Source organism: Macaca fascicularis, chromosome 16 (genome assembly GCF_037993035.2).
Source record: "Macaca fascicularis isolate 582-1 chromosome 16, T2T-MFA8v1.1".
Classification (NCBI taxonomy): Eukaryota; Metazoa; Chordata; class Mammalia; order Primates; family Cercopithecidae; genus Macaca; species Macaca fascicularis.
In genome coordinates this window covers 66,757,265-66,781,013 of record NC_088390.1, presented here as the reverse complement: position 1 = coordinate 66,781,013, position 23,749 = coordinate 66,757,265, and the positions used below count along the sequence as shown (strand labels likewise).

General features: G+C 42.6%; 1 protein-coding gene across 1 annotated transcript in view; it reads left to right on the top strand.

Annotated features, from left to right (window-relative positions):
* The first annotated feature begins 1,002 nt into the window (after window positions 1–1,002).
* Window positions 1,003–23,749, top strand: part of LOC102132592 (leucine-rich repeat-containing protein 37A3) — a 37,592-nt gene continuing 14,845 nt past the window's right edge. The window contains 6 exon segments of the mRNA XM_015437932.4: window positions 1,003–2,753; window positions 2,755–3,015; window positions 4,752–4,823; window positions 7,585–7,656; window positions 10,745–10,816; window positions 11,467–11,547. Of these exon segments, the coding sequence (XP_015293418.3) occupies window positions 1,093–2,753; window positions 2,755–3,015; window positions 4,752–4,823; window positions 7,585–7,656; window positions 10,745–10,816; window positions 11,467–11,547 (2,219 nt within the window). The 5' untranslated portion in view covers window positions 1,003–1,092.

Below are 23,749 nucleotides of genomic sequence, written 5' to 3'. Positions count from 1 at the left end.
GAATAGCTATGGGGGAAGTCAGCTGTGTTCTAATTACAGTCGCAGTTCAGGAAATTATTTAACATGCTGACTTCAACAGCCTAAGCCTCTCCTCCATGTGTGCACACAGGGTAGATCTCTGAAGGGTGGCGCTGTAACTTCTAGGGTAATGGCTGTGTTGAGTCAAGGCAGGATGACAGTTCAGGCTCCTCCTAGGCTAGTGCAAAGGGCTCTTCACTTGGATTAAAGCCTTCTCTCCCAGACTGAATTGCCCACCCCCAACACCCCTCCTACAGAAAATGTGGAGTCCTCGCTTGTTCCCTGGCAGCCCCTACCTAGTAGGGTGGTGAATTCATTATCAAACATGCAAAACATGCAACAAAAGATACCGAAAGTTTAGCGAAAACAGCAACATTTTGGAATAAATGACTGTAATGTGTGTCGTGCCTGCCGCCCGAACTGGCGCCCATTTTGCAGCTCAGTTGCTCTCCCTGGAAGGAAGAGTATGCTCGGATTTCACCTTGGAGGAGGAAGAGTTCAGGCTGCCAGAACTGGACTAGCACTTGTGAATATCGTGAGGCGAGGTCCTGTGACTTCCTTGGGAAGCTCTGCCGCGCCCCCATCCCACCCCACCCTACTCCTGCAGGCCGCTGGAGTCGTGGGACCACCTGGGTCTGCCGCCCAAATCCTTCCTCACTAAGGGAAGGGGAGGGGTGGGGTGTTCCGGCTGGGTGGGGTGGGAACGGGCGCTTGGGTGGGATTGTGACATAAGCTTGCCCTGGTGACATGGAGCAGATCTAGACCTGAGTATAATAAAGGTGGCATAAATAAAGGTGTCATAAAGACAGGGCGGGGCTCACGCTTATAAGGGGCACGAGCCTCTCAGGGCTGCCAGAATGACTCCCGCTCAGTGCGGAGCTCCAGCCTGTATCATGTCCCGGCTGCGTTTCTGGGGCCCATGGCTCCTCCTCATACGGCAACTATTGTGTCTACTAGTCAAGGAGGCTGAGCCTCTGGAGTGGGTCAAGGACCCACTCCAGCTGACCTCTAACCCCCTGGGGCCGCCTGAGCCCTGGTCTTCCGGCGCCTCCCATCTCCCATGGGAATCTCCCCATGCGCCCACTCCCCGGGGAGACCCGGGGGACTTTGATTACCTGGGGCCCTCTGCTTCCTCGCAGATGTCAGCCCCACCCCGGGAATCGACTGCCTCCAGAACTCCGGGTGAACTCAGATGAGCCTCCAGGGCCCCCTGAGCGAGTTGGACTTTCTCAATTCCATCTAGAACCTGAAACTCAAAATCCAGAGACGCTTGAACACATCCAATCCTCTTCGCTCCAGCAAGAAGCCCCAGGGCAGTTTCCACAGCTCCCTGAGGAGGAAGAACCTTCTTCCACCCAGCAGGAGGCCCCAGCTCTGCCTCCAGCATCCTCTATGAAGAGTCTAACTCTACCGAATCGTGAGGTGACAGTTCAGCCTCCAGGTGAGGATCAAGCTCATTATAACTTGCCCAACATTACAGTTAAACCTGCAGATGTGGAGGTTACCATAACTTCAGAGCCTACCAAGGAGACAGAATCTTTCCAAGCTCAGCAGGAGGCCCCGATTCAGTTTCCAGAGGAGGCGGAACCTTCTGCAACCCAACAGGAGCCCCCAACTGAGCTTGCAGGTCCTCCTATGGAGCATGAACTTTCCCCCAGTGAGCAGGAGCAGCCAGCTCAGCCTTCTGAGTCTTCTGGGGAGGTGGAGTCTTCTCCAGCCCTGCAGGAGACCCCAGCTCAGCCCTCAGAACATCATGAAGTCACAGTTTCACCTCCTGGTCACCATCAGACTCAGCATTCAGTTTTGCCCAACATCTCTGTTAAGCCTCCAGACACGCAGCTCACCATAGCAACAGAGCCTAGTGCAGAGGTGGGAACTTCTCCAGTCCTCCAGGAGGCTACAGCTCAGCTCTCAGGGCCAGGTAATGATGCAGAACCTCTCGCCATCCAGCACGGGGGCCCACCTCTGCCTCCAGAGTCACTGGAAGAGGCTGGTCCTTCAGCAATTCAACAGACTTCAGTTCAATCTCCGGAACCTGTTAATAATGAGAACCCCTCTCCAACCCAGCAGGAGGCTGCAGCTGAGCATCCACAGACCGCTGAGGAGGGTGAGTCTTCTCTAACCCAGCAGGAGGCCCCAGCTCAGACTCCAGAGCTCCCTAATGTAGTTGTAGCTCAACCTCCAGAGCATTCAAACCTGACTCAAGCCACAGTTCAACCTTTGGACCTGGGACTTACCATCACTCCAGAACCCACTACAGAGGTTGGACATTCTACACCCCTGAAGAAGACTCTAGTTCCTCCAAAGCATCCTAAGGTGACACTTCTACATCCAGACCAGGTTCAGACTCAGCATTCACACCGGACTCAAGCCACAGTTCAACCTTTGGACCTAGGGTTTACCAGCACTCCAGAATCCACGACAGAGGTTGAACCCTCAACAGCCCTGACGACTACAGCTCCTCCTCCAGAACACCCTGAGGTGACACTTCCACCTTCAGACAAGGGTCAGGCTCAGCATTCACACCTGACTCAAGTCACAGTTCAACCTCTAGCCCTGGAGCTTACCATAACTACAGAACCTACTACAGAGGTTAAACCATCTCCAACCACAGAGGAGACCTCAACTCAGCCTCCAGACCCGGGGCTTGCTGTAACTCCAGAGCCCACTACAGAGACTGGACATTCTACAGCCCTGGAGACGACTACAGCTCCTCGTCCAGACCAGGTTCAGACTGCATCGAAAACTGACTGAAGTCACAGGTCCACGTACTGAACTAGAACCTACTCAAAATTCATTGGTACAGTCTGTAAGTTACACCCAAAATAAGACTTTAACTGCATCAGAGGAACAGAAGGCCTCCACAAGCACCAACATATGTGAGCTCTGTACCTGCGGAGATGAGACGCTGTCATGTATTGATCTCAGCCCAAAGCAGAGGCTCCGCCAAATGCCTGTGCCAGAGCCCAACACCTACAATGGCACCTTCACCATCTTGTAAGAATCACCTTTCCCCAATTGTCCTCTGTCTCCTGCTTGACTTGGCAGCCTTTTCCTGGAGGCCTTCCTGGGCTTTATCTCCCCAAGCCATCCTGACAACTGACTTTCTGCTTTCACCTTTGCTTGTCAGCTCTTCCTTCTCCTCATTCTCCTTTAATGTTAGGCCCCTTCTCCAGTCTTTTACTTTTACTCTAGCCTTTTACTCGTTTTCTTATCCATTGTTATTTAGCCCCATCACATCATTGCTTAACCACTGCTCTCCTCCCATTTTTGCTTCACCCTCTTTACAGCAGCCTGTCCCTCTCCCGATCTCAGTGATGAGGCTCTAAGTGGTTAAGAGTTAATTCTGGAGCCAGGCTGCCTGGGGTTGAACCCAGGTCTGTTTATTAGGTTGGTGACCCAGAGCAAGTTATTCCACTCTGTGACTCAATTTCCTCACATTTCAACTGGGGGTTATGCTAGTTCCCATTTCATAGGATTGTTGTGAAATTTAGGTGAGTGAATATACGAAACACTTCATCAGTGCCTAGCATATATAGGAGTGTTGGCTGTTAACATGATTACTCAGTACTTTAGTTATGTCCACAACTCATCTTTGTCCCTGGCTTTCTATATGTAGCACTTGTTGTAGCACATATAGTACATGTGCTATACGTAGCACATGTACTGTCTCCAAAACATGAAAATGATAGGATGGACGAAAGAGAATAGGCATAAAAAGGGAGGTATATATAATTAAGTACTAAAAGATAATGCAGACTATTGGTGCTAGAATTTGCCAGAATCTGTGATCCTTGAGGTGTAAAGATCAGGGAAAGCTACATGGATAAGCTAAAATTTTACTTGGGTCTTAAAGAGTAGCTATAATTTGTTAAATAGAAAAAAATGGGAGTACAGTCTAGGCAAAGGCATGGCTACTGGTATGCTTGGAATTTAGTAGACCAATCTGGCTGCAAAGAATTAGGTGAGGGAGCAATGCAGATATGATTATGTAAAACCTTGACTATCAGCTATAGGATTTTGAAAGTTACACAGTGAGATATGGAAAGCCATTGAAAGTTTCCAAGCAAGAGATGAAATGATTAAAACAGGAGGATTACTTTATTTTATTTTGTTTTTTGCTTTATGTTCAAGTGTAGACATGCAAAGGATTATTTTAGAATCCATATGTAATGTGTCCAAAAGGAAAAGCTTAATTCAGGGAGACAAAATAGAAAGGTCTAGCAAAATCTGTGAGTAAAATGTGAAGGGGCCAAATCAGGTCAGTTGTAATAGGAGTGGAAATAAAAAGCCTAGGATGTTTCAACAGAGGGCACCGGACCAAAGCTTTGTTGCTACCTGGCATAGGGTTTCCTTCTTCTTATTTGTTCATAATGGTAAGCTTTTGCCCATTTTTCTGTTGAATTATTTACCATTTTTGTGTTGATTTGTAGGAATCTGTTTAGACACATAAGTGCTTTTGGATAAAATACTTACATTCAAAGTAATTAACTGGCATCATCTGTCCAAGAGATGGGATGGACAGGAAGTTAAGCTTCCAGCAGATGCCTCATTTGTGCAAGTGGCCCCGCATTATTTCTTGATTAATTTTGTAAACTGGGAAGCTGATAGCTGTGGAAATGAGAAAGCAGGTGTTATTTTCTGTTTCTGAATATCCCCAACAAGGTTGCCATTTCTTATCCTGTTCATTCTTTTCCTACCTATTCAAGGATATAAACTGTGTTTCTTCACAGAAATTTCCAAGGAAACTATATTTCGTACATTGATGGAAATGTATGGAAAGCATACATTTGGACCGAGAAACTGTGAGTATATTCTCTCCAAATATGACAAAAAACTAACTGCACTGTAAGAGCCTTCTTGGTCCAGAATTTTGAGGTTGGTACCGCTGAGAAAAGATATTTCTCCTCCACACCCCAAATCAACCTCTGTTGATGGCAATCCTATGGTTATTTAAAAATTAAATTTGGTAGGCTCTCTTTAAAATAAGAGGTAATTTAAATTTATTTTTTATCATACAAATAATACACAGTTATATTCCTTCTTGACTTTTTTTTTTTTTTTTTTTTTTCCAGAGATGGGGTCTTAATTTGTCCCCAGGCTGGAGTGCAGTGGCACAATCACATCTCACTGCAGCCTTCACTTCCCAGGCACAAGCAATCCTCCCACCTCAGCCTCCAAAGTAGCTGGGACCACAGGTGCATGCCACCACGCCCACCTAATTCTGTATATTTTGTAGAGACAGGGTCTTCCTATGTTGCTTAGGCCGGTCTTGAACTCGTGGACTCAAGTGATCCTCCCACCTTGGCCTCTTAAAGTGCTCATATTGCAGGCATGAGCCACCACCCCCAGCCCATGATTCTATTTTTAATGTATAAAAATGTAGTAACAGGTATAACAATAACCCCCCTTGTGCCCTACTCCCTCATCCCTGAGGTAATGCTACTCTGCATTTAGTGTACATGCTTCCAGACTTTTTCCCATTTGCCTATATACATATTTACATAAAGCAAAATAGATTTGCTGTGTGGTTTTAAAAATTTTTTCTTTACATAAATGGTAACATCTTGCACCTTGATTCTTTCACTTCATGACATGCCTTAGATTTGTTTCCTTCCCAGTACTCAGAGGGTCACCCCATTCGTTTAAACCCCTGCATCATTCATAGTCTGGATGCATCATAGTTTATTTAATTATTCCCCCATTGATGAATGTTTAGTTTAGTTTTCTTGTTACATACATTGCTGCAATGAAATCCCTGTACATGCTTCTTTGTGAACATGGGCAAGTATTCCTGTAGAATAGATATCTAGAAATGGAATTGTTGGGGTGAAGACTATGTAGATATAAAATTTTAATTGCCCTTAAAAATGTTGTCCCAACTTACTCTATTGTCAGCAGAAGATGACAGCATTCATATCCCCACACCTTTCACCACTGGGTATTCTCCAACTTTTTGTTGATGTTATGCATGAATAAAAGGGAGTCCATCTAAATTTGAATTTTTCTGATTACTCATGAATTTAATTAAATGTCTTTATATGTTTATTGAACATTTGTGTTTCTTCTCTGAGTTTTCTGGCCTTTGTTCATTTTCCTGTTGAATCGTTTTATCATTTTCTTACTGATTTATAGAAAGAATTGGTTTAGACACATAAATGATTTTGGAAAAAATGCTTACATTCGAAGTAACTGGCATTTTTCACAACAGTTTGTGTGTCATATCATTAGTTCAACGTATATAGACAAGTCATGCATGAGTTCTAAATTAAAAATAAAACACGTGCTAGGCACAGTGACTCACGCCTGTAATCCCAGCACCTTGGGAGGCCAAGGTGGGCGGATCACCTGAGGTCAGGAGTTTGAGACCAGCCTGGCCAATAGGGCGAAACCCCGTCTCTACTAAAAATACAAAACTTAACCAGGTGTGGTGGTGGGTGCCTGTAATCCCATCTACTTGGGAAGCTGAGGCAGGAGAATTGCTTTATTTTTTCGATGGAATTTTGTTCTTGTTGCCCAGGATGGAGTGCAATGGCGCGATCTTGGCTCACTGCAACCTCCTCCTCCCAGGTTCAGGCGATTCTCCTGCCTCAGCTTCCCGGGTAGCTGGAATTACAGGTGCCCGCCATCATGCCCAGCTAATTTTTATATTTTTAGTAGAGACAGGGTTTCACCATGTTGGCCAGGCTGGTCTCAAACTCATGACCTCAGGTGATTCACCTGTCTTGGCTTTCCAGAGTGCTGGGATTACAGGCGTGAGCCACCACACCAGGCCAGAACTACATTTTAAAAACAAGAAAATTATTACGAAGGTCAGGATAGTGGTTACCTATTAGGGTTAGAGAGAGGGATATGATGGGAAGGGGCACTCTGGGGCTTCTGGAATGCTAGCAATGATCTTTTGTAACAATGTTTACATGGGTATCTGCTTTATAATTATTAAACTGAATATTTGGCCAGGTGAGGTGGCTCATGTCTGCAATCGCAACACTTTGGGAGGCAGAGACAGGAGGATCACTTGAGCCAGGAGTTTGAGACCAGTCTGGGAACAGAGTGAGACCCTGTCTCAGAAATTAAATTAAATTAAATATAAAGAACATTGATGTCCTGTGCACTTTATGCACATTGTAGTTCTCATATTTTTTTTTTAATGGGGGAAAAAGGTTGAATGGCTTCACTTGCAGCCCTGACATGGTTCCATGTGGGGCTTTCATACTAAGGTTTAGAGAAAGAGGAGGAAATGGAGGTTCTGCTGATCTTGGTGCCACCCACAGGTGGATTCTGAAAGGGATTTTGTGATCTAGAGAGGAGGCATGAAATATACAGTTTGGTGAAAAAAGTGGGTAGAGGTGTGCTTGTGTGTGTGTGTGTGTGTGGTGGTGGTGGTGGTGGAGAGAGATGGACACAAAAAGGAAAATGTAAGAAAAGGTTTGAATGAAAGCAGAGCAGATACCACCGTCTTAAAATGACCATGACCCAGCTTTCCCCCACATGCAGGACATAGTCCTGTGCGGCAAATAGTTGTACTTTGCATTTTAATCTAGAAATAACTTTTTCATTTTCCAGAATTCTCAATGAAAATTATTTGACTGAATTACATAAGGATTCATTTGAAGGCCTGCTATCCCTCCAGTATTTGTAAGTTAGTTAATCACATTTATGAGTTTTTAGTCGTATTATCTGTAAAATGAATAAGGGGTTCAAATTAGATAATCTCTAATATTTCTTCCAGCAACAAAATTCTGCAATTCTGTAAGTTTGTGTAGGGTCTTAGCCCATCTCTAGCATTAGCTACATCCTATGCATTTTCAGTTTTTAAATTATCAAGACACAATACAGACAGAAAAAATTTCACATAATAATAAGATCTGAGCAGTGACTGACACTCATATGAACCTTGTTTTATAAGTGTTCACACACCATCATCTTCTATTCAGTCTACAACCAATAAATCAAATCTAATCTATGGTCTATTTTTAAATAGTCCATTAAGTTAAGAATGCTTTCTGCATTTTTAAAGGACTGTGAAAGAAAAAGAAAAGAAACAAAGAGAAATATGTGACAGAGATCACATGTGGCCCAAAAAGTCTAAAATATTTACTGTCTGACCTTCACAAAAAAGAGATTTGAAAAAGTTGGTTTAGTAGGACGAAAGGAATTAAAGTTAACTTCAGATTGTTGCCTAAAGGAGAAGAAAATATAGACCACCTACATTCATTTGAACATCATTAATCCAGAGTTTTTTGATAATTTAATTGGAATTAAATTAACATTTAAATATTAAAAATCAGCTGAATTATGTAAATAATATTATCAAGAATATTGAGCTACCAAGAGAATAGACTGGTATTAAGGATTTCAGTTCAGGAATTGTTATATGAAAACAGATGTTTAAAATGGTGGTTAAGTGGTAGAGCTAGAAATGTTTACACTCAGAAGCATACCAGAAATGCCCCTGACTTTTCACTAATTACAAAATAACTATCTCCTCAGCCCTGTTACCAAGAAAGGGATACCCGCATAGTATTTCTGTCTGTTTAGAGACAAGAAGATACTATGTTCATTGCTATGAAAGCTTCATTCTTGGCCGGGGCGGTGGCTCAAGCCTGTAATCCCAGCACTTTGGGAGGCCGAGGCGGGTGGATCACGAGGTCAGGAGATCGAGACTATCCTGGCTAACATGGTGAAACCCCGTCTCTACTAAAAATACAAAAAACTAGCAGGGCGTGGTGGCGGGCGCCTGTAGTCCCAGCTACTTGGGAGGCTGAGGCAGGAGAATGGCGTGAACCCAGGAGACGGAGCTTGCAGTGAGCCGAGATCAGGCCACTGCACTCCAGCCTGGGAGACACAGCAAGACTCCGTCTCAAAAAAAAAAAAAAAAAAAAAAAAGCAAGCTTGATTCTTATCCTTTGTCCATAGAGGTGTGTATGTCATTAATCCTTATTAAGCTCATCAGCGATGCTCTTTTGCAAACAGATTCTTTCAAATGTAGAAGGCTTAAGGAAAGTGGGTGCAAAGACCCTCAAGTGGATGCCAAAGTGCTACAGAGGCCATGAAGTAATAAAACTACATTTCCTTTAAAATAGTCATTTTCCTTCTACTCACTCCCCCAGCTATTCATTTATTTTACAAATATTTGAGTTTGCTTTATTTCCACGTGTCAGTTTTAAATATGGTGGGCAATGCGGATGAGAAGACCTAGTCCATGCTTGCAAGGAGTTTATGCTCAGAAGAAATGGGATAAAAAATAACTACATTAAAAGGAAGAAATGGATATGGGCACTAGGAGGGATACATTGTTTCTGCAGCATAGGAGGGATAAATTATTTCTGGAGCACAGAAGAGGAGAAAATGCCTTCAATTTGGACCCAGGAAGATGTTACTAGAATAATGCCATTTGAATAGGACTTTGAAGGGCCATCGTGTAACATCGGACAGACATCTTGGGGAATATATTCTAAACTTGCAAAAGGAAAATGGGAGAAGGGCAAAGCGCAGGAAAGTGTTCGAGGAATGCCATGAGTACCTGTAGAGTACAAGGAGGGAGAGTAGGAAATTGGAGCCAGATCTTCTAGGGCTTTGAATGCCCCGCTGAGGAGCCATCATGGGGAACCATGTTACCGCAGCAGTGCTGTAGATAGATCTGCATCACAATCACTGAGAGGGCGCCTTAGAACTCAGTTCCGGATCCGCCCTCGTGGTTACTGATTCAGTTGGTCTAGAGTGGAACCAAGAATTTGCATCTTCAATAATTTCCCAGGAAATGCTGGTCTTTGCAAACCACTTATGGAGAGTTTATCTGATGACTGTGTGCAGGATAGTTTAGGAAGGGAGAGACTAGAGATGGAGACATCAGCCAGACAGCGTTACACCATCCAGGTAAAGAGGGAGGGACCAGTCCCATCACTGTGTAACTGAAGAAATTGCTTTCATGAAATATTAAAACAATATAAAACCAAAGATGAATTTCTATTAATATGATAGAAATTGATTCTATGAATATGATTTGAATTAGTTCAAAGTTATATATTAGGTAAAGGGGTAACTTTCTTTCAAATGATGTGAAAGGATTTTTTTTTTTTTTTTTTTTTTTGAGACAGAGTCTTTGCTCTGTCACCCAGGCTGGAGTGCAGCTGTGCAATCTCGGCTCACTGCAAGCTCCGCCTCCTGGGTTCACGCCATTCTCCTGCCTCAGCCTCCTCAGCAGCTGGAACTATAGGCACCTGCCATCACGCTCGGCTAATTTTTTGTATCTTTTAGTAGAGACGGGATTGCACCGTGTTAGCCAGGTTGGTCTTGATCTCCTGACCTCAGGATCCTCCCACCTCGGCCTCCCAAAGTGCTGGGATTACAGGCATGAGCCACCGCACCCGGCCCGACTATTTTTTCTAATATTAGAAATTATATATAGAGATAAAAACTTTGAGCTCATAATCTAGGATTTGATGAGACTACTAAAGGGCATCTAATCAAGTCTACTGCTCTCAGGAAAAATTCATTCCAAAGTTTGTTAAGTTGTATATTTTATTTATTAAAACCATGAATGTGAGACTCTAGGAGAGGTATGGGCAGGGTTAGGGGCTCTGGAAAGTTCAAATCCAAGCCCAAACCTTTAGAGTTGAGATGAAAAATGTGTATTCAATATTATTCTGCACTATTGCTATTATTCATACTAATCGACATTTAATAACTAACCAAGGCGATATTTTCCTTTTGCTTTTTCTAGAGATTTATCCTGCAATAAAATACAGTCTATTGAAAGACGTACATTTGAACCACTACCATTTTTGCAGTTTACGTAAGTTACACATATGACTTTATTAAATTTGGAATTTTTATAAAAATTATAAACCTCTTTGCTATTCATTTTGAAATATGATTAAAGTTTCACCAGTAGAAAGCTACTAAAATTATAGAGCAAATCCTTTTTGTCTCTAGCAAGGATTCTTGTGAGAATTATTACACAGATCTTAGTGAATCATCAGAGAGCAGTGGTTCTCAACTGGTGTGATTTTCTACTCAGGTGGCATTTGGTAATGTCCAGAGACAGTTTTGGTTGACAAAACTGTGGGTGTGCTCCTGGCATCTGGTGGGCAAAGGCCAGAGATGCTGCTCAACATCCTCCAAGGTATAAAACAAACCCCCATGGCAAAGTTATAGAGTCCAAAATGTCGATGGCACTGAAGTTGTGAAATCCTGTTCTAGAGAAATAAAGATCACTTCACACTTCACATAGGTGTTTACTGAGTGTTCACTGTTTTGTAGCTAATATACCACATGTGCAATGTTGAAGTATAAATCATAAGCCAGTATCTTCCACAGTGAGATTTCCTTAGTGCATACAGGAAGGATTGAGGTTATGTTCCATCCTATATAAATTAGAATCATGGCAAATGATAAATGTTCTGAAATAATTTTTTTTTCTTTGGCTTGTGTCTTTTTTTGTAGAAATCTTGGTTGCAATTTACTCACAGAACTGAGCTTTGGAACATTTCAGGCCTGGCACGGAATGCAGTTTTTACACAAGTTGTAAGTGAAATAGAAGATAAATACATGTAAACAACTATTTATGCATAAAAACTCATACAATTATTGGTTAGCTGGGTATAAGCCTATTATGAACTTTGAAAAGTATGTCTTAAGATCCATTCATTTTTCTCAAATGGGGAAATTAAGGTACAAAGAGGCCAAGAGATGTACATAGCTTATATATGACCTGCTCTGCTTCTCCTAGTTCTGACCTATGGCATGGTCAAGAAAAGGCATCAAAGAAGTGACTCTCAAATTAGCCATGTTGCTGGGTAGGGTGGCTCAGGCCTGTAATCCCAGAACTTTGGGAGCCGAGGCAGGCAGATCACCTGAGGTCAGGAATTCAACACCAGCCTGGCCAACATAGTGAATCCCCATCCCTACTAAAAATACAAAAAATTAGCTGGATGTGGTGGTGCAGCTTTTTGCTCCCTGGAGGACTTTGTGTAAGCTTCCTTCCTTGCAGCTAAATGTTGCAGACATTTAAGCAGTTAGAAACTCTGCATATGAGCAGGAATCAACGTTAGATCCAAAGTGTAGGGCCGGGTGTGGCAGCTCACACCTGTAATCCCAGTACCTTCGGAGGCCAAGGTGGGAGGATCACTTGAGGTCAGGAGTTTGAAACCAGCCTGGCCAACATGGTAAAACCCCATCTCTACTAAAAATACAAAAATTAGCAGGTCTTGGTGGCAGGTGCCTGTGATCCCAGCTATCGGGAGGCTGAGGCACAAGAATGACTTGAACCTGGGAGGTGGAAGTTGCAGTGAGCCGAGATTGTGCCACTGCACTCCAACCTGCCCACCAGGCTGGTCTCGAACTCCTGTGACCTCAGGTGATCCGCCCACCTCAGCCTCCCAAAGTGCTGGGGTTACAGGTGTGAGCCACCATGCCTGGCCAAGATCATGTTTATGTTAAGCTATCATGCAAAAAAAAAAATTTGTAAAGAAAATACATCACTGTATCTGAATTCCATAAACTTTCCTGACTACTCTTCCACTATAAGTGCAAAAATTCTGTGATTTCTCTGTAGAACATACCCAGCAAATCGGAGTGGGTATATTCAATGGCCTGAAGGGGACTTTAGACTCAAGGTGAAGATTCTCCTCGACATCTGACTTTAGAAAAGACTTTCCACCTCTCTTGTGGTTCAGAAATCTAGTTTCACACAGTTCATTTTGAGGTAGAGGGAGGCATTCAGGATGTGTCTGAACTAGAGCAGCAGTTTCTACAGATGCTCCTCTCTGTCCTCATTAATTTGCTGATGCCTAACTTAGGAAAAGGACACTGAGGGTCTGTTTTTCTTTTGCCCTCACACCAGAGAACAGGCTCATTAGGTCCCTCCACCAACAGATTTAGGGAGCATCAATACAAACGTCTTAAACTCACCACCTTTACTAAGCACTTTATAACACTGGGAGTCCCTCATAAGAATCTGGTGGCCAGGAGCGGTGGCTCATGCCTGTTAATTCCAGCACTTTGGAAGGCTGAGGTGGGTGGATCACCTGAGGTCAGGGATTCAAGACCAGCCTGACCAACATGGTGAAATCCTGTCTCTACTAAAAATACAAAAATTAGCTGTGCATGGTGGCAGGTACCTGTAATTCTAGTTACTCAGGAGGCTGAGGCAGGAGAATCACTTGAAACCAGGAGACGGAGGTTGCAGTGAGCCGAGATCGCACTATTGCACTGCAGCCGGGGCGACAGAGTGAGACTCTGTCTCAAATCATCATCATCATCATCGTCATCATCATCATCATCATCATCTAGCCAGCTTCGCTACAATTATGTAGGAAATGCCGGGAAAATGCTGGAATCACAGTTGATAAAAAGTAATGAATTCACTCAAAAACATTCACTGAGTGCCATGTCCATTTGTGCCAGGTACTCTACTAAGTGCCGGGGGTAAAAAATCCATCTCAAAGACACACCAAGATGAGGACTTTATCCCCAAGGGACTTTCATTCCTCAAGGAGGAAGCGGCTGCTGAAGGGAAACATACGAGAGTCATGTGGGGATCTGTACAGCAGGGTGACCAGGAGAGGACAAAGCAGGAATGGGTGGTGGTAAGAAAGACTTGAGGAGACACTAACTTGCTTATCTCGAGTTTCTGTGTTCGTCTTAACAGAAAAGGGCATTTGCTTCATGGTGATGAAAAAATCAGAGCCAGCTGATACTGGAAATTAATACTCATTTCATATAAACAGAATAGAGCTGAACCCTTCAAACTAAGTCACAGTTACTTTCAGAGATTGGCACAAGGGTCTCAACACACCAAGTGTGTTAGGGGCTGGGCTCCTTTGTTTGGGTCAAATCTTTCTGGTAAACAAAGCTACACTGCAGAGTCATATTTGGTACATGTGACCTATAGGCCCATTGCATTTCTTTCCAAAGGCAAGTTGCCAAGGGAAGGTGCCAGTAATTTTATGACCAGTATGACACCATTTTGTGGTGTTTGTAAGTTGAAACAATATATTTCCCGGCATTATGTAAGTTTGTAAAAAACGAACAAAAAAAGAGGCCCCAGCTGTGGTTGCTGGATGATGAATTGAATAGAGTCTAAGCTTCAGGGCTTCTCACTTGCATAGGCCCTTCCAAGGTCCTGGGAGGGCCCCTGGAAATTTTTGTATTCATACTTTTTTAAAAATGTTTTTACTAGATAAGGTTCAGGCCCCACAAAATCCTGAAATCACCCCTGGGTTCCAATAGTTCACAACCCAGTGCATCTCTTGAATAAAACCTCTATGTTATTGACAAATACTGACTGGCCAAGTTAGCAGTGTGATAGGGTCAGTCCATTTTGAATCTGAAATCCATCTCAAAGACAAACCAAGAGCTTATTAGTGGACTTAACTGGGTTCTGCTGGCCCAAGCGCAGTAAAGCCAAACACCCATATCGAGGTTTTGCATTGGGGAAAGGAGGACATTTATTTGCAGGGCATCCAAGCAAGAAGGACCAGGCAGCTAACTATCAAAGTCCCCCTCTAAATGGGGGCAGTAATCTTACCTCTTACAGATGAAATGATGAATGAAATGGTTTATGGAAAAGCAGCAATGGTTGATAATCCTAAATGTTAAGTAAGTTTATATTTTTTCCCTGACTTTAAAGTGCTTCTCCTTCATTCCCATATACAGGTCCAGACTGATGGCTTATTTTTTAAAATTCTCTTAGTCACTTCATTGGTTCTAACAATAATTTTAGAAACTGGATGACTTTGCAGTGTAGAAAGGCTATACTTTATTCCGATAGAGCACACTCACATATTGGCTTGTCTGTGGCGCATCAGTATCATGCCAAGAATGTAAGCCCTAAGAGAGAATCAGAACAAAATCCAGGCTGTATCCCTACTGAATTATTTATCCCACTATTAGAATATTAGTGAGGTAGGTGTGGCCACCCTGTGATGGCAAATTGAGCTTCGTTCACAAACATGCCTTGTTGTGCCCCCCAGTCTACTGACATCAGCTTCCTTTACACGGCGGTAGATGCACAGAAGTGTGCGCAGTTGAGGATGTTGTCATCATGCTTTGGTATGTATTGGAACCCTGGCAGCCGCTTCTCGGATTCAGAGAGGCGTAAACATTACAGATGAAAAGAACAACTGGGGTCTGTCCTTGGGGTGATTTAGGGTGGCTGTTTAAATTTGTAATGGTTGAAAAGTCTTGAGATTGTCACACGTAGCAACTTATACTTTTCTTCTCAGCTGTAGCTTATTCTTCTCACCTGTGTAACAAGCTGTCTTCTCTTCTCACAGAAGCTCAGCATTTCTTCCTCTGCCCCATAGCATTTTTTCAGTACTTACATTTACTAGGTCCTGTTTAGGTTGTAGGCACCTAAGTACTTATACAAGTGAGATAACATGTCCGAAGTTCTTAGAACAGTGCTTGGCATATGGTAAATGCTCTGTACATGTTACCTCCTATGATACCTCATTTTCATTTTTCCAACAACTCTTGCGATGCGGTTATTATTATCATTTCTATTTTGCAGATGAGGAAGTTGAAACTCAGAGACGCTAGGTAATTTGCTGAGGTTCACATGGCTAATAAGTGGCAGAACCACTTACCAGCTTTGCAAGTAATTTTCGACACAGCTCTTAGTTCCCCTGTAATAGGAGCTGAATTATGACAATTTGGCTTTGTGTGCATTGTATCTTACTTTCGAACTTGAATAGGACTTTTAGAGCAGTGAGCTCCGTTTCCCTCTGAGAATCCCATGCTTCCGGAGCTCCTGGCCGTACCAGCTCTGGGCATCCCCAGGGTTCATGCTCACTGGTCAGTGCTGGTGTGACATGACGGCTGAGCACCGGCACTGTGTCCAGCGCATTGCTAGGCACTATACACATGCTCTTTCATTGCTTCCTCAAACTGCCTTGTGCTGTAAATGCTACCCAGAAAGGCTCATGTTCATTACTCAAGTCACTTCACCAGAAAGTGACAGAGCCAGAATTCCAACCCAGGTCTGCAGATTCCAGGTCCCTTGCTTCTCCTGTTGTTCCTCATTTTCAGGGAGTCTTCTTCAAGGTTATTCTCAGGACTTTGATTAAGATATAGGCTCACAGCTCGGCATGGTGGCTCATGCCTGTAATCCCAGCACTTTGGGAGGCCAAGGTGGGCGGATCACTTGAGCTCAGGAGTTTGAGACCAGGCTGGCCAACATGGTGAAACCCCGTCTCTACTAAAAATACAAAAACTAACCGGGCATGGGGACGGGCAACTATAATCCCAGCTACTCTGAAGGCTGAGGCAGGAGAATCCCTTGAACCCAGGAGGTGAAGGTTGCAGTAAGCCAAGATCACACCACTGCACTCCAGCCTGGGCAACAGAGTAAGACTTCATCTCAAAAACAAAAAAAAGAAAGAAAGAAAAAAGAAAAAAATATAGGCTCACCATTTCAGATTCTCTAGACTTTGCCTCGGAGAAAGGGTTTACGTGATGCAGTTCGAGGTCTTGTATTGACCAGCTTGGTGTGGGGACATGTGTTTTCATGACCCATGAACCTATATAGATGAGTAAAGAGGTTACTTTCTCCCCAAGTACATCACACATATTGGATGAGGGTCTAGGTCATCTGCTTATTTCTTTGACTACCTTCCTCCATGGAACCAGTTTTCCCTGACTGCCTTGGGATTCTAGCATAGATCATTTTGGAGTTTGTCATTTAAATTTGGTTTCATGGCCGCTTTGGACATTTTTTCAGCTAACGCTGTTAGGATTTCAGTACATTTAAGACAGTGATGACATGCTTCAGTTCTTTCATCTCTGTCTCCTCAGTTAATAGAAAGGAAACGTAGCCCATCTGTCTGGACCTGAACAGAAGAATTTGGAGGAAAAAAAAAAGGCAAGAAATGTTCTCTTATTTTGTGAGCTACCTTTATTCTGTCCCATTGTTCTACAGCAAAAGGCTTGTACAACAATATTTCAGCTTTCCTCATCTAATAAGGCATATTTTAAAAAATTATTTAGAGCAATACTTCTTAAACTTTGACTCTGAGACGGTCTTTGAGGCTAAAAACAACTTGCCACATTTTACTCCCATAAAGATACCAAAAAGGTGATGGACTGGGAGTCAGTGCACCTTAGTTTAATGTATAAAATGAAAGACTTGAACCAGAAATGGAAATGATCGTCTACAGTAAATCTAAAAACACTTGAGGCCAGGCGCTGTGGCTCATGCCCATAATCCCAGCACTTTAGGAGGCCAAGATGGGCGGATTGCTTGAGCCCCAGGAGTTCAAGATCAGCCTGGGCAACAAAGTGAGACCCCGATCTCTACTAAAAGACTTTTTAAAAGTGGAAACATAAATATAAATAAATAAAAACATTCATATCATTTGGTTTGTGGAAAAGAGTTGCTGTAGAGTCCTCAAACTTCAGCCGTTGAGCCAGTTCCCACTCAGTCTCTCCATGGCCCAGGCACCACCTTAGTCAAGAAAAGAATGCCTTAGAACAGGAGAAATATAGGAGAATATTGAGTGGCCCTATATTTTTATTTCATCAGGGACAAATGCAAAGATCCCAATGTCAGTTGGAGAAGAGCTTCCTAGTTCAGAGGTAATGCTGAGCTTAAGGCTATGGATGAGCTGTCAAGAAAGATGGAAGGTTGGAGAGTGAGATAATTTAGGAGGAAAGATAACAAACTTTGCTAAGTTGTTTTGGCTACATATTGCTTTACAGTCCTTATTTTTGGTTGTTTTTTAAAAAAAGAAAGAAACAGGGACTCACTATGTTACCCAAGTTGGTCTCAAACTCCTGGACTCAAGCTTTTTTTTTCTGCTTTGGCCTCCCAAAGTGCTGAGATTACAGGCTTGAGTTGCTGTGCCCAGCCTACATTCATTTTTAATAGCTGGGAGGAAAGTGGGCAGGGGAAGATAGAGAAAGAGGGGGTAGCCGACTTGCACAAAGCCCACCAGTGGTCTTACAGGTTTTCATGCCAAAAAAAAGTACGAAGGGTATTTAAAGCCCTAGTTTGAGAATCCATACTTAACCAGTCATGTGGCACTCACATTCTTTCTTTCTCTTTGTAACATCATCTTATTGAATATTAGTGTTACAGAACAAGTTAATGGCACTGAAAAACCATCTGGAATAGGAAGAGGAGGGGGATCACAAGGCAGGACGACTGTGTGGCTCCCGGCCTCGCCACTGACTCACTCTGACCGTGGTCAAGGGAGAGTGAGTCTTCACTCCTCTTTTTTCATCTGCCAGCATGTTTGTTCTCCTGGCACCTGGTGTTCTATACGATACAACATGCTTCTTTGTGTTAAATTGAGACATGATCCACATACCATCAACGCAGTATTAGAAAGTGGACAATTCAGTGGTGGTTAGTATATTCACAAGGTTGTATGGCAAACAACCACCATTATCTAACCCCAGAACATTTTCATCATCCGGAAAAGAAACATGGTACCCATTAGCCATCACTCCCCATTGCTGTCTTCCCTCAGGTCCAGGTAAGTACTAATCTACTTTGAGTCCCTGTGGATTTGCCTATTCTAGATCTTTCATATAAATGAATCATACAGTATGTGGCCTTCTGTGTCTGGTTTCTTTTCACAAAGCATGTTGTTTCTAAGGTCCTCCCATGCTGCAGCATGTATCATTCCTTTGCAAGGCTGAGTGATATTCCATTGTATGGAGCCATCACTGTATCAGTTCATCCATTCATCACTTAGTGGACATTTTTGTTTCTACTTTATTCTGGCATTTATGAATAATGCTGCTGTGGACATGCATGTACTCGTTTTTGTGTGGACATGTTTTTAATTCTAGGGTGCATCCCTAGCAGAATTGCTAGATCATAGGGCAACTCTTACGTTTAACTTTTTGAGGACCTGTCAAACTGTTCTCCACAGTGGCTGCTCCATTTTACACTTCCACCTGCAACGTTTGAGGGTTTCAATTTCTCCATGTCTTTGTCAACACTGTCGTTGTCTATCTCTTCTCATTGTAGCCATTCCAGTTAGTGTAAAGTAGTATCTAGTATCTCGCTGTGGTTTTTGATGGACATTTCCCTAATGATTTAAGACGTTGAGCATTTTTTATGTGTATATGGGCCATTATATATCTTATTTGAAGAAATATTTATTCAAATCCTCTCCCCATTTAAAAAATTGATTTGTCTTTTTATTGAATTATAAGAATTTGGTATATCTTCGGGACACTCTGGATATTAGACCTTAACAGATAATTTGCCTGTATTTTCTCTCATCCTGTGAGTTCTGTAACTTTCTTGACAGTGTCCTTTGATGCACAAAAGTTTTTAATTTTCATAAAATCTAATTTATCTTTTTTCCTTTGGTTGTTTGTACTTTTGGGGTCATGTTTGTGTATAAAATGTCTTATTCTTCTTTAAGAAGGTTCAGGGTTTAGTTTTAAATCAGGCTGTGTACCTTTCATCAGTCTGACATTCCTTTCACCATGTCAGGCTGCCTTCAGCTAGTAATAGTTCATTAAATTCAAAAGACAAAATTGTTTTAAAAGAAAAAAAAAAATCAGTTTGGAGAAGAAAAAACTGTTGTCTAATTTAGGGTCATGAGATTTACTCCCTTACTCCCATGTTTTCATGTAAGAGTCTTATCATTTGACTCTTACATTTAGGTATTTGACATATTTTGCAGGGGGTCCACCTTCATTATTTTGCCACATAGATGTTCAGTTGTTCCATCACCATTAAAAAAGAACAAAACAAAACAAAAAAAAAGCCACCATTATTTCCACACTGAATTGTTTTAGCACCCTTGTCAAAAATCAATTTGCCATAAATACGAGGGCTTATTTCTGGGTTGTCAATTCTATTCTGTTGATTTATTTGTCTGTCCACATTCCAGTATCACACTGTGATTGCTGTAGATTTGATTTGGGTTTTGAAATTGGGACATTTGAGTCTTCCCACTTTGTTATTTTGCAAGATTATTTTGCTACTTTGGGTGCCTTAAATTGCCATAGAATTTTAGAACTAGCTTGTCACTTTCTGGAAAGAAGCCAGCTGGGATTTTGATAAGAATTGTGCTGACAATAGCAAAGACATGTAATCGGCCTAAATGTCCAACCTAAATGTTATGTTATTCCAATACTTTTCCAATACTTATTCCAATACTTTGCAACATATACGGTTTTTTGAAAGAGTATATATTAGCCAGGCACAGTGGCTCATGCCTATAATCCCAGTACTTTGGGAGGCCGAGGCGGGCAGATTGCCTGAGATCAGGAGTTAGAGACCAACCTGGCCAACATGGTGAAACCCCGTCACTACTAAAAGTACAAAAATTAGCGGGGCATGGTGGCGGGCGCCTGTAATACCAGCTACTCAGGAGGCTGAGGCAGGAACATCGCTTGAACCCGGGAGGTGGAGGTTGCAGTAAACCGAGGTCACGCCATTGCACTCAAGCCTGAGCAACAAAGCAAGACTCCAAGGGAGATGGGGTTTCAGCATGTTGATCAGGTTGGTCTCAAACTCCTGACCTCAGATGATCCGCCTGCCTCAGGCTCCCAAAGTGCTGGGATTACAGGCATGAGCCACTGTGCCCAGCCAATAAATGAAAACTTTAACTCAAAAAAAAAAAAAAAAAAAAAAGTAATGAAACCATAAATCAGTTTGAAGAATCCTGCTATTATTATCTGATCCATGTTTACAGAATACTCTGTTGAAATTTGGTTTGCCAGATTTTGTCAAGCATTTTCCCATCTACATTCATAAGAGATACTGGTCTGTAATTTTTTGTGTGTGATGTCTTTAGTTTGGATATCAGGATAATATCACCCTCATAGAGTAAGTTAGGAAATGTTCTCTCCTCATCTGTATTTTGAAAGACTTTATGAAGGATCCGTGTTAATTCTTCTTTAAGTATTTTGTAGAGTCACCAGTGAAGCTGTCTAGTCTTTAGCTTTTCTTTGTGGAAGGTTTTTTGATTATTATCTCAATCTCTTTACTTGACATAGGTCTATCTATTCAGATTTTCTGTTTTTTCCGAGTCAGTTTCAGTAGTTTATATTTTTCTGGTAATGTGTCTATTTCATCCAGGTTATCTAATTATTAGCACATACTGTTTTATATATATATATATATATATATATATATATATATATATATAATCCTTTTTATTCATATAGTCCTTTTTATGTCTGTAAGATCAATAGTAATGTCCCCTCTTTCATTCCTTATTTTAATAATTTGGTCTTCTGTATTTTTTTCTTGGTCAGTCTAGCTAAAGGTTTGTCAGTTTTGTTGATATTTTCAAAAAACCAACCTTTAAGTATGTCGATTTTATCTACTGTTTTTCTATTCTCTATTTCACTTATTTCTTCTCTAATATTTATTATTTCCTTTCTTTGGGTTCAGGTTGCTGAGAGCTTTTTTCCCTAGTTTCTTCCAGTGGAAGTTTAGCTGCTTGACTTGAGATTTTTTTAATATTTGTGTGCTGAGTGCAGTGGCTCATGCCTGTAATCCTAGCACTTTGGGAGGCTGCGGTGGGAGGATTACTTGAGCCCGGGAGTTCAAGGCCAGGTGGGGCAACATATTGAGACCTCATCTCTACAAAAAAATTTAAAAATTAGCTGTGCATGGTGGCACATGCCTGTAGTCACAGCTACTCAGGTGGCTAAGGCAGGAGGATCTCTTGAGCCTGGGAGGTCGGGGCTGCAGTGTGCCATGATTTTGCCACTGCACTCCAGCCTGGGAAAGAGAGTGAAACCCTGTCTTGGAAAATGAAAAATAAAAAAACAAAATGTTTGTGGCCAGATGCAATGGTGCGTACCTATAATCCCAGTACTTTGGGAGACCAAGGAAGGAGGATTGCTTGAGGCCAGGAGTTGGAGACCAGCCTGGGGAAGATAGTGAGACCCCATCTCTAGAAATTTTTTTACAGTTAGTCGAGTATGTTGGTGCACACTTGTGGTCTCAGCCTCATCTTAATTATATAAGGTTGTAGTTCAGATTAATACCAACTTTGTTTCAATAGTATATAAAAACTTTGCTTCTCTAAAGTTCCACTCTCACCCCCTCCTTTATCCTGTTATTGTCACACATTACATCTTTATACACTTTATGTTCATCAACTAGATTTATAATTATTGCAAGTTTATAACTATTGCATGCAACTAGATTTTTAATTATTGCAATTATTTATAATTATGCAAGTATCTTTTTTTCTTATTTTTTCTTTCTTTTGGGACAGAGTCTCGCTCTGTTGCCCAGGCTAGAAGTGCAGTGGCACAAACTTGACCCGCTGCAACGTCTGCCTCCCAGGTTCAAGCAATTCTAGTGCCTCAGCCTCCTGAGTAGCTGGGACTGCAGGCACGCAACACCACACCCAGCTAATTTTTGTATTTTTAGTAGAGACAGGGTTTCACCATGTTTGCCAGGCTGGTCCCAAACTCTTGACCTCAAGTGAGCCTCCAGCCTCAGCCTCCCAAAGTGCTGGGATTACAGGCCTAAACCACTGCGCCTGGCCAGTGCTTATTTATTGGTGCAGATTCACGTTAGTATTTATTTATTTATTTGAGATGGAGCCTCGCTCTGTCGCCCAAGCTGGAGTGCAGTGGCGTGATCTCAGCTTACTGCAACCTCTGCCTTCCGGGTTCAAGTGATTCTCTTGCCTCAGCTTCCCGAGTAGCTGGCGCCTGCCACCACACTCAGCTAATTTTTGTATTTTTAGTAGAGATGGGGTTTCGCCGTGTTAGCCAGGATGGTCTCGATCTCCTGACCTCATGATCTGCCTGCCTCAGCCTCCCAAAGTGCTGGGATTACAGGTGTGAGCCACCGTGCCCAGACTTTGGTTAAATTTCTAGAGTTCCGAAAAAGTTTATTCTGGTCAATTTTTTTTTTGTGTGTGTGTGCCATTTTTTTGGTTGCTGTTGCTTTTATGATGGGATGAATTTCTGGATGTCTTTATTCCACCATTTTCACTGATGTCATTTACAACATGGTTTTAAATCTCTAAAGGCTCACCAGGCACATGCCTGTATTCCCAGATACTCAGGAGGCAAAGGAAGAAGGATCCTTTGAGTCCAGGAATTCTGGGCTGTAGCATGCTATGCCGATTGGGTGTCCTCACTAAGTTCAGCATCAGTATGGTGACCTCCCGGGAACAGACCACCGGGTTGCCTAAAAAGGGGTGTACCAGCCCCATTCGGGAATGGAGCAGGTCAGAACTCCCATGCTGATCACTAGTGGGATCGTGCCTGTGAATAGCCACTGCTCTCCAGCCTGGCCAACACAGTGAGTGAGAATGTGTCCCTTAAAAAAAAAGTCTAATTGCCCATAGACTAATTAACTATTTACTCATGGGAAATGATTAGGGGAAAGACATAAAATCTTTTTTTGCTCTATCACCCAGGCTGGAGTGCAGTGGCTCGATCTCCGCTCACTGCAACCTCCGCCTCCCGGGTTCAAGCAATTCTCCTGCCTCAGCCTCCTGAACAGTTGGAACTACAGGCAAGCGTGGCTGTGAAGTGCTAATGAGAAACTGTAATTCTCACAGAGGCCCTCCCAGAGGAGAAGAAGGTTGAAAGGCATTTCTGTATTTAGTCTTCTCAAAATTAAGGCTGGGCCCAGTGGCTCTCACCAGCACTTTGGGAGGTCAAAGCAGGCGGATCACTTGAGATCAGGAGTTCAAGACCAGCCTGGCCAACATGGTGAAACTCCCATCTCTACTAAAAACACAAAAATTAGCCAGGCGTGGTGGTGCGTGCCTACCGTCCC